At 38.3% G+C, this 12,045-nt stretch overlaps 1 protein-coding gene across 1 annotated transcript in view; it reads left to right on the plus strand.

Moving 5' to 3' along the window:
• The window catches only part of TTN (titin), a 325,691-nt gene that overhangs the window by 4,845 nt on the left and 308,801 nt on the right, over positions 1-12,045 (plus strand). Inside the window, exons 2-5 of the mRNA XM_027865699.1 lie at positions 3,118-3,321; positions 6,913-7,200; positions 7,897-7,982; positions 8,087-8,331. Coding sequence (XP_027721500.1) covers positions 3,118-3,321; positions 6,913-7,200; positions 7,897-7,982; positions 8,087-8,331 — 823 coding nt within the window. The remainder of the gene's footprint in view (positions 1-3,117; positions 3,322-6,912; positions 7,201-7,896; positions 7,983-8,086; positions 8,332-12,045) is intronic.

The following is a 12,045-nucleotide window of genomic DNA, read 5'->3' on the forward strand; positions in this document are numbered from 1 at the left end:
AGTGTGCAACCCAGCTGCCCCATCTCATTTGATCTTTACAACAACCCTGGGAGGTAGAGGCTATTATTATCCCCATTTTACAGATGAGGAAATAGAGGCAAACAGAGAGTCACACAACTAAGAAGTATCTGAAGTCGATTTTGAACTCAGGTCTTCTGGACTCCATGTCTAGTACTCTATCTACTGTACCACCTTACGATTCTAGTGTCAGAGACTATGAGGAGAGAGTGTTTTTTACCTCTACTGAGGGATAAGAGAGAGGAAATGTTCTCACAGTGAAATATGGGAAGGAAGATTAGTTTAGATGTAAGAGCACTTGTCCTCATAAGGTTGTTAAATTATAAAAGGAACTATGAAGGGCAGATGTAGAATTGTTGCAGCTGATCAATCAAAAAAGCATTTATTACATGTTACTGTGAGCCAGGCACTGTGCTAGCTGATAGAAATACAGAAACAAAAATGAAATTGTTCCTGCCCTCAAGGAGCGTGAGGAGAAAAGAGAAAAATATAAAAACAAAGTTGTTTTTAAGGGAGGGGCATTAGCAGTTAGGAGAAATCAAGAAAGGCTCTGGCTTCAACAGAGCTTTGAAGAAAAGAAAGGATTCTAAGAGAAAGAGGTGAGGAGGCAGTACTAGGCATGGAGGACAACCAATGCAAAGATCCGGAAATGGGAGATCTCCATATCCCATGCCATGCATGAGGAAGAGCAGGAAGGCTAGTTGGTCTTCCCATCTGCCATGCTTTCCATCTCACTAACTAGAGGACAGCCTCTGAGAGAGCAAAGACATGACCTTTAGACTATTACTTACAACTCTGCACATAGAAAGAACTCATTAAATATTTGTTAAACTTAAATTAATCTTAAATGTTATTCTGCAGAATATTCCAGTAAAGAATATTGAAATAGTACATTTTAATTTAATTATCCAGATAATTATCATCCCTATCAATACACAAAAAAATCCTATCACCATAAATAGCATCTGTAAGATCTGTAGACACCTAATATTGTGAAGCATTGGAGGATTTTGAATGCCCCCTCCCACAATCTTTGTGGTTAATCTTTCATGTGAGTTTTGAGAATACAGAATGTGAGTTGTTTATTTTATTTGTTTACTTATTTTGGAGTGTAGTAGAAAGAGAAACCAAGAAGTAGTGGATAATAATCCTAGCTGCTCTTCTAGTAATTCTGTGATCTTGGATAAATCACTTTAACTTCTAGGCCTCAGTTTTCTCATCTGTGGAATAAAAATTATTTTTAGCTCTAAAATTCTATGAGTCTGGGGTTTCACTTGAGGATGCAGTTTTAAGGAAATATACACCACCGTATATTTTCTGTCATATTTAAAAATGAAAACTGAGTGATGGCTTATACAAATATATGGAGTCAGGAGATGGAATACCAAATTTGTAGTTATGAACAAATCAGGATGAGGGGAGCAATTCATAAAGAGGAGTAGTAGGAAATACAGCTGGAAAGGTAGGTGGGCAACAGATTATGGAGGTCCTTAAATACTAGGGAAGATTGTAAGGTGACTCCAAGATTATGGACCTAGGTAATACCTTCCACAGAAATAGGCAGGTTTGGAGGCCAGGTAGGTTTAGGGGGAAAAAAAGAGCATGAGTTCTTGTTCTTGAAGGTTTCCAGAGAGGGAGATTTCCTTGATTGTCATTTCTTTAAATTATTGGGTATCACTTGCTCTCTTGGAGCATGTATGTATATCTTCCCCCATCTACATCCTATTGTACTGATGTCTCTCCCCTTTAGTCTGTGCTCAGTGAGGTCTGGGAAAAGCCCATTAGTATTTTTAACATAGCCATTTCAGGTGCCAGTGTAGAATATCAGAATGGAGGGGGAAAAAAACCACCTTCAAGGAATAAGTGATCCAATTTTCAAGAAAGAAAGGAATAATTTACTTAAAAGCATCCCTACAAATAAGTCATAGTGTCAAATCTAGTCAATGAAGGACAGGTGAGACCAGTTTCCCTTGCATCTCTCTATTGGCATGTGTACCCAGGCTGTTCAGATAGCTAAAGCATTTATTAAGTGTTTATTATCTACTAGGCATTGTGAAAATGAAGATGCTAATATGAGAAAGCAAGACAGTGTCTACCCTCAAGGAATTTGCATTTAAATAGGGGGGAAATCATGAATAAAAGGGAGATGGGGAGCTGGAAACGGGGGAAGGTAGTGGCATGACAAAAGGGATGGAACCCAGCAAGGTAAGGCCAAAGTTGACCTCTCAAAGTCCAAGGTAAAGCCCATTCTCTGGTGGAGAGAGAACAGAGGTGATAGTCTCAGTGGAGTTGAATGCAGATGGCATAGCTGGAGATGTCCAGGATGCCCAGTGGAGTTCAGGGGCAAAGACCAAAGTACTTGACCAAAATTAGAGCTGTTTCTACAAGTGAGTAGATTAGATTTGTAGTTGCTATTGTGGTCCATGTTTGTTCTTAAAATTCAAATTCTCCTTGAATTTAAACAATTATTACCCATGCTTTTAATTTGTGTGTTAAAGAAAAAAATAGGTTTCTCCTCACTTCATAAATTCACTCACAAATTTGCTGGTTCTTCACTTTATGAATTCCTGGCCAGATTTTAAGCATTTCTATAAATCTGTAGGAAAAAATGCACTGCACTGGCCTGGGGGGTCAGGAAATGTGGATTCTATTTCTAGGCTGCCATTAACTTCTCCTATGACCTTGGAGCAACTCCCTTAACCTCAGGGTCCTCATTTATAAAAACTGAGAGGGGGGAGGTATTGTATTAGATGAGCTTTTAAATTACATGCTACTAGTATTTACATTTTCCTCTTCCCAGAGAAAATAGTTCCTTTCTCTTAATGGGCCTGAAACCATAGGTTGCTGTTTGGAATATTTTCTTATGATCTGTGATTTACACTGTTATTCTGCTCTGTCAATGTGTTTTCAACACCACGAATTGCCTTACATACTGTGAGCCCCTCGTTGTGGCTAAGGATGAGCCAGAAACCTAGCATTTTTAGACAAGACTTGTAAGTTACTGGGAACCACTGTGTACGACAGGAAATGATAAAAGTCCTTTCTGTGTTTTCCCAAAATAGTGACGCTGAATTGTCCTGGGCCTTCTCTCCTCTGCAGGTTTTCCAGTTCCTGAGGTGAGCTGGTTTAGGGATGGCCAGGTTCTTTCCGCTGCGTCGCTGCCCGGCGTGCAGATCTCTTTTAGCGATGGCCGCGCTAAATTGACGATCCCCGCCGTGACAAAAGGCAACAGTGGAAGATATTCCCTGCGAGCCACCAATGGATCTGGACAAGCGACTAGTACTGCTGAACTCCTCGTTACAGGTAGGTGAGGGGCCAGACCCCAGTCTTCGCCGCGGCATTGCCCCTCATTCTCATCAGAGCGCTCCATGGGCAGGGACTTGAGGCCAGTGGAAGGAATTAAAGCGCAAGGGAAATGCAGAAATTTAGCAAGTGACACAAAAGCCAGTTTGGATAGGTTAAAAACAATCTGTTTGTTTTGGGTAAATTATAATGCATAGACATGGCATAATTGGTCTCTGAGCCAAGAAGCCTAGGTTGAGGTCCCACCTGTGATGCATCAAGTATTTATTAAGTGCCTACTATGGTCTAGGCTCTAAGGGCACAAATACAAAGACCCAGCCCTCGAAGAAGTTGAATTTAAAGAAATGTAGGAATATATACTGTCTGAGTGACACTGGTCGGTCCTCAGTACTCTGCACAGCTGTCCAGCTAGTTTTCCATAACTTGCAGTTCCCTCTACCAATGGAAGCACAAGTGCTATCTGTATCACCATAACACAAAAACTCCTGGCCTTGGAAATAGACACTTATTATATTGTGGCTACTCCATACATATTTGTGGATAATACAAGTACATTTTGACCTCCTCAACCTAAATTATTAAATATTCATGGCACAGTGTAAACAGAAAAGAACTATGATTTAATTCATTTTCTTATCAGCCATAAGAAGATAGACTTTTATAAAGTGTTTGCACATTTTGCACTTTGTATGTATTAGGTTAAAGGGATATAATGTGAAAGCACTTTGGAAAAGTTAAAAAGCACCATACAGATGTGAACTATCACTAAACCTCACGCTATTCATGCAGGGTATCCCAAAAGTATTAGTGCAGCTTCAAGCTATTAAAGCTGATTAAAACTACATTAAGTTTTTAATATATGTGTATACACACATATATGCAGGGTGTCCCAAAAATCTCCATGCAGTTTTAAGCTATTAGGGCTTATTAAAGCTATATTAAGCTTTATATATGTGTCTATGTGTGTGTATATACACACATATACATATACACACATATGTATAAGTAGATTTGTTTACATATATATATGCGGGGTGTCCCAAAAGTCTCAGTGCAGCTTTAAACTATTAAAATAAGCTATTAAAATAGTTAAAAACTGCACTGAGATTTTTGGGACACCCTGCATATATATGTGTATGCAAATCTACTTATGCATATATATGTATATATACACATATACAAATGTGTGTATATATAAATATAAATATATAAATACCTCTATATGTTTAGGCTACAACATTTTGAAATTTCTATTTCTGACTACATTACAGGCATTGTGCTAAGTGCTAGGAATACAAAGAAAAGGAAAAGTATATTCCTGCCCTCAAGGAGCTCATAATCTAATGGTTATTATTGCTAAAAACAAAAACAAAAAACATTAAATGTTTCGGCCAAACTTCATCTTTGACCATGTGTTACCTGATGCAAAAAAAATTATCCCTGGTGCCCTTCATATTTTTATTATATAAGAGGTCAATTTAACCAACAAAGGTCTAACTAAATATTTGCTTTTAATTGGTGTATTTGACATAGTAGTTTCTTATTGCTTATGAATGTTAGTGATGACTTTACAAGGAGGATTTGAAAAGGGCAGGTGACAATCAGTCTTTGACTTCTGCTCAGTCCATTAGAGGAGCACATTACCTTGTCTGTACTATTGCTTCTATAGAAATAGTATATAACAGCAAGAATCCATATATTCTTCAAATACTCAATTATATTTCCAAGAATATACTTTATTGCCATAATGGAAAGAACTTCAATTAACAAGGTATAAACCTGAGCAGATGTTCCGTTTTACAACACAAAAGTCTTTTTTTCAAGAAAGTTGCTTTACCACCCAATGAATAGATGACTATCCTCAAATTTAGGAGAGTTGTCAACTTCTGCTTTTCTTTCAAGCCATTTCAAAATTTATCTCATCTGCCCTCAGAATAATTTCACAATATTTTAATTTCATTTAATCTGACTAGCTGAAAAATGCCCTTCCTAGTACCCATTTAGGGCAACTTAGTGGCACAGTGGATAGAGTACTGACCGTGGAGTCAGGAAGACTAATCTTTGTGAGTTCAAATTTGGCCTCAGACACTTGCTAACTGTGTGATCCTGGGCAAGTCACTTAACCCTGTTTGCCTCAGTTTCCTCATCTGTAAAATGAACTGGAGAACGAACTGGCAAACCACTCCAGTATCTTTGCCAAGAAAAGCCCAAACAGGGTCATGAAGAGTGGAATCTGACTGAAAATGACTGAATAACAACAACAGCATAAAATTAACAAATATATATATATATATATATATATATATATATTATAATTCAGACAGTTTAAAAGCAGGTAAACATTTGCATTATTTGAAGAGATATAGAATAATCAAATGGAAAATGCCACAAATATATGTATATTTTTACATGAACCTAATTTAAAAGTAATATTTAAATATTTAATAAAGCAAAGGTAAGAAGAAGCAATGTGACAAAAGGTTGGCCTCAAAGTCAAACCTTTGGGTTCTTAGTATGCCTCTGACCACTTATTGGCTGGATGACTCTGGCCAAGTCACTTATCCTCTCCCTGCTCTAGGCAACTCTAAGACTATAAATTGCAGAGATGATATTGATCTTGCACTGGCAAAGGGAGATTCCTCACTTCGGAGTTACCCATACCAATGAAACTGCAAATTCAGTTCCTGTTCCCATTTAAGTAAAATATAGGCACATCCAAAATACCAATGTCAAAGTGATATTTTTTTTCCCAAAGATATCTTCTGATATGTGTAAAACACTTTTTAAAGTAACTTAAAAAAACATATAAAGTTGTATTTAAATGTTCATACTAGAATTAGAAATGAGCTTGGAAAAGAAGGTTCCATGCTGAGAAGTCTTGTAAAACTCAATGTGGCAATATTGAATAGTCCAGGTCAGGAAGCCCCACAGTGAGATTTGTATGCTTCCTAGAACAGTCTTTGCTATCATCTACTGTGTACATTGGGTTCAAGTACAGTGTAAAAGATGTTCAAATCAGCAATTCATCTACAGGTTTGGAGACAGTGCATTCTTAAACCATCAAGATAATTTGAGTTAACAATAGTAATAGCTAGCATTTATTAAGCACTTACTATGTTCCAGGCACTGTGCTAAGCACTTCACAGTTATTTTCTCATTTGATATTTACAAGAACCCTGGGAGGTAGGTGCTCTTATCCCCATTTTACAGATGAGGGAACTGAGGCAAACAGAAGTTAAGTGACTTGCCCAAGGCCACACAGCTAGTAAGCATCTGAGATTTGAACTTAAGTCTTCCTGTTGCTTTACCCATTACACCACCTGGCAGCTGTGTGTGTGTGTGTGTGTGTGTGTGTGTGTGTGTGTATTTATGTATATATTTATATATATATATATATTTATATATACACACATGGCTCTAGATGGCTGCTTCTGCAATATATATATGTGTGTGTATATATATATATATATACACACATATATATACACACATGGCTCGAGATGGCTGCTTCTGCAGTTAGTATGTTGGGGCATTGCTGTAGAGAACTGTTGTAGGACTGATTTCAATTTCCCTTCTTTGTCCAAATTGTAGCAGAAACAGCGCCCCCCAATTTCGTACAAAGACTACAGAGCATGACCGTGAGACAAGGAAGCCAGGTCCGCCTGGAAGTTAGAGTGACTGGAATCCCTACACCTGTGGTGAAGTTCTATCGGGACGGAGCAGAAATCCAAAGCTCCTTTGATTTTCAGATTTCACAAGAAGGCAACCTCTACAGCTTATTAATTGCAGAAGCTTATCCTGAAGACTCTGGAACCTATTCAGTAAATGCTACGAATAGTGTAGGAAGAGCTACTTCAACTGCAGAATTACTGGTTCAAGGTAACAAATTTGAGGTCCAGGTACCTGGATCCTCCATGATTTCCTCTTTATGTCTCCATGTTCATATGTTCTCCATGTCGCTGGTCATGATCAACAATAAGAATGGATAGGAAGAGGGACAAAGAATAAGATTCAGTTGCTTAAGAAGATTCAAAACCAATGACAATGTTTTGTGGGGGATGATTTAGAGATCCTGTTAGATAATACAGTGCCATAAATTAGTGCAGACTGATCAAGTGAAGACAGAGGAGGTCTTTGGCTCAGAAGAGAGCTATGAAATCATCACTAGGTAGAAATTCTAACCTCCAAAGAAAAGACCCTAGGATATAGGTGTGCCAGAATTGGCAGCTGTGGAAGTAGTTTGGGAGTGGGAGTTCGGCGCCAATACAAATGAAAAGGAATTTGGAGGCAGCCATTTGAATTATCAAGCCGGTATCATCTTGTTTAGACAACTAATGGACTTATTTTAGAGGCTGAGTTGTTTTTAATAGCTCTTTGTGCAGTCTTGTATAACAAATATATTTTCAGTTTACTGACCTAATTAATATTCATGTGAAATACAAGCCTTTCCACATTTTTCAACTATTTAAATGACCATAGAATCAGATTGATTTTCCTTGTAGCCAGTGTTTATGTACTTCCTAAAACAGGCTGGTCTGTTGTTCATCCTTCTGAACATTTGTCTTCTTCCTACAGGCGAAGAAGTAATACCCGCTAAAAAGACAAAAACAATTGTTTCGACTGCTCAGATTTCCCAAACAAGAGAAACTCGAATTGAAAAGGTACTTTCCCCCACCCTCTTGCTAGTTCCCCAGTAATTCAGCTTGCTGTTCTAATCAGTGGCCCTTCTCCTCCTCTTCATTATTATCACTGTAATCTTTTACAGAAAATTGAAGCCCACTTTGATGCCAGATCAATTGCGTCTGTTGAAATGGTCATAGATGGTGCCACCGGACAACAGCTGCCCCACAAAACACCTCCAAGGATACCTCCTAAGCCTAAGTCAAGATCTCCAACTCCACCGTCCATTGCTGCAAAAGTTCAACTGAGCCGCCAGCAGTCTCCATCCCCAGTTAGACAGTCACCATCTCCCGTCAGACATGTGCGGGCACCAACCCCATCTCCTGTCAGGTAAAGGAAGCCTTCTTAACTGCACTGGCTCTGCTGGATGAGGCTATACCCAATATGTTACCAAAGAAATGATAGAGAAAACAACTGAAAATGTAGTACATGATGGGGGAAAGTAATGATATAACTAACATTTTTCACATTTTTCACATGCTTCATAAAATGTGCAAGAGGCAAGTTTCACGAAATTCCCCCCAGGGCAAATAGTAGGAAAAGCATTCTCAAGTGAATTTTTTAAGACAAATCCACTTGGGAAGGAGAGAGACCTGTGGACACTGATCCACACAGGTGACACCTCAGAACATATCGAGATAGAGCATTTTTATTTGGTAGGGAGAAAGGAAAACAGTTCATCTGGGATAATATAACTGGGGAGAGGAAACACACACACACATACTCGATCTATTGGCTTCTTATATTAACTAATTATTCTTGCTAACTAGGAATTAAACTCAGTAAGTTCTGTTGAAGGAATATAAGTGCTACTTTACTCAATAAATTTTGGTGCTGTAGGGAAAATCCCTGGTTGTGTCCCCAGCTCTGGAGAAACTATATATATGATTTAATTACTATAGGGAGTTCCCAGTAAGGAAACTCCATCTACCAATTCAGATCATCCACCCTCTTGCAATTTAAAACCTTAGAGAGTTGCCTGTGAACAATGACACAGTGTGACTTGCTCGGGGTAACACAGCCAATGTATGACAGAAATAGCACTAGAGTGGGGTTGTTTTGCATCCAAAAGCAAGCCTTCTCTCCACTATACCATTCTGTCTGTTGCATTTGGAGAGAACACTAGCTCCTAGTTGTGTAACCTGGAGCAAATCATGTAGTCAGTCACTTAGCTCCTCCATTTTTTCGTATGAAAAATGACAGATTTAATTTAGATGATCTTTAAGGTTCTTAATAGCTCTAATGTCCTATGTTTCTTCCAAAATATCCCATTGGTTCATTTGGGGAAATTTTTTAAAGAGTGGAAATTCATTACATTCAGAAATTTGTTATGAAAGCTGGTACAAATGGCAAACTACTCCAGTTTACCAAGAAAACCCCAAATGGGATCATGGCAAGTCTGAAACAACTGAAAACAACTGAATAAAAGCAATCACCATAGCATGGAGTAGAGGATGGAGATCTGAAAACAAAAGCAAGAAGACAGGTTCAAATCCTACCTATAACCTTTTGGCTAGGTAAAGCTAGGGAAGTTATTTAAACCTTCTGTGCCACAGGCAACCCTTTACAACTGTAAACATTTTTTTTTTAATGAAGGAGTTCTCCTATCAATGAAATCTCAGGTCTGGTGCCCATCCCTATCTCTGTAGATAGTCAATATGGGAATTGAAGCTAATGGGTTTAGGTAATTTAGCTAGTTTCCAAAGACCCTGTAAAACTACAAAATATAGAATGAAAAAATGAAAGATTTCTTGATAGGTTTTTAAATTGTAAAAGAAGAAAATAGATAAAAATTAGACCTGGCAATAGAGGTTTGTGGGCAATACTGTGCTACTGTTTCTTCTTGTCTTTTTTGACATTATCTTCTATGCCACCTTTCATATGAAATAGAAAATTCAGCAAAGAAAGAAAAGCAACAAACTCATAGCAGAGACTAAACTGGGAAATCCCTTCCCTGAGATGTATTCTCCCTCCTACTCCCATCTTAGAGCACAGAGAAAATAGCGTCTTGGTTGCCTGACAGTGGGCAGGATGTCATAGGGACACTTCTGTTGGAAACTCAAGCCCAAATCCATCCTGACTTTCACATGAAATTCTAGTTGAATCTCATCCTGAATCCAAGTTTGTCCATCATCAAATTATAGTCCTAATAGCACACAATTTCCTGGCTGTCAGAGAACAATGGTACTGAGGTACACTGATCCCCACGATCCCTTGGACCAATACTGGGAGTTCATAAGTGAACATTCAAATGATCTGCCAAAAATTTTCTATTCAAATTTGAGTCAGAAAATACACCAATTTAGAAGAAGAAAAGTGGTCACCCAGGAATTGAAAGGTCAGTTTACTTTCATTATGCTCTTGTTTGCAGAGAAAGGCAAACATATTGCATTGACTAAGGCCCACAGTATCCAGCTGCGACTGGGGATTTTTTATTGTAGCAACAAAAATGAGCACTTCTCTCTAATGAATTAAATTACATTGATTTTCACAGTTACTGGCCCACCTGAAGCCTGTTGCTAATGACTTGTATGGGAATGGGGGCGTGGGTGGGGTGGGATTTGATTGGAGAACCTTCCTGTGTTGTTCTGGTCTTTAATGTTTTTCTGAGTCAGTCTACTTTGACCCAATACAGTAAGAGCACTGAATCAAAGGTCACGTCATTGAAATGCTGACCTTCAATCAGGTGACCAATCTCGAGCTGGAAGGGACCTTAGAGGTCATCTAGTCTAACCCCTTCATTTTACAGATGAGGACATTGAGGACCAAAGAGGTAACATAACTTGCCCAAGGTTACACAGAGAGTAAAAGGAGAGTCAGAATTTGAACCCAGATCCTTTGATACCAAATCTGGAACTTGTTCCACTGTACTAAGTGGGCCTAAAGTGCTCCCCACTCCCCTTTGTTGTTGTTGTTGTGGTTTTTCTCTTTTTAACATGCAACCATTTGTAAATGAGAGATTTGTTTCCTCTAAGTATCTCTTAAGTTTGATTACAACTTCATTTATTAAAAAAAAAATTGATTTTCCACAGAAGAGCCCTTTTAAAGACAAAGCAATTAAGTATCTCCCCCACTAACTGCAGTAAATGTTGCAACTTATTGTTAATTTCTATTTTAATTTAGTAGCAAATAGCAACTGTACCTTGAGCACTAATTGGAATAAAATAGCTGTTGTATTTATGAGCAGTTTAAGTTAAATACTCTATGCAGGGATTGGTAGCTGCCAGGGTAAATTTATAAACATTTATCTCTATGCAGATTTTGCAAAGAGCTGGGATAACAAGGCAACACTGCCACCTGGAGTGTCAATTACAGTAAAGCCTCAATCAGATCAGAATTCAATAAATTATTAAAAATCATTTACCATCTGAAAGCTGGTTAGGGAATTGCCCCCAGACTATAGTTCCAGATTGGTAAGAAACACCAATGGTTGTAGCAATATTTTGCCAATGAATCCTACAATCCATCCTCTTAGTTGGACTCTACTTCTGGGCCCTCAGGAACTCTGGTTTACATTCCAGTCCATTATGTAGGAAGACAACTTAATTAAAACCATAGTTTATGACAGCACTAAAGATGTAACTGAGAAATATAGAAGCCTTAGGTTCTGTACTAACCCTTTTTCATAGTAATTTAGAAGACTATTTTCAAAAAGGCTAGAACACAGTAAGGTTAGAGAGGGCAATAAAGTAAATTCAGCTAAAACTAAGAAGGACTGACAAGAAAGGACAATAAATGAGCAGTAAGAGTATTGTGAAGTGCATCAGCAATTATCCCGTTGATGAATTAAGAGACCAAAGGGAAGAGACAGAGAGACAGAGAAAGACAGAGGAAGAGAGGAGAGAGAGAGAGAGAGAGAGAGAGAGAGAGAGAGAGAGAGAGAGAGGCATAAAAGCCAGGAAGTAGTAAGTTCCAGACCTGCCTCTGTGTACTCCTGGACAAGTAATCTCCCAATGCTATGGGCAACTGTCTGAGATTATGAATTATAAAGAAAGTGTCCACCTATGTTGACAGAAGGAGGTCTCCTCATCTAGGAGTTCCCTA

Source organism: Vombatus ursinus, unplaced genomic scaffold (assembly GCF_900497805.2).
Source record: "Vombatus ursinus unplaced genomic scaffold, bare-nosed wombat genome assembly UNPS02014779.1, whole genome shotgun sequence".
Taxonomy (NCBI): Eukaryota; Metazoa; Chordata; class Mammalia; order Diprotodontia; family Vombatidae; genus Vombatus; species Vombatus ursinus.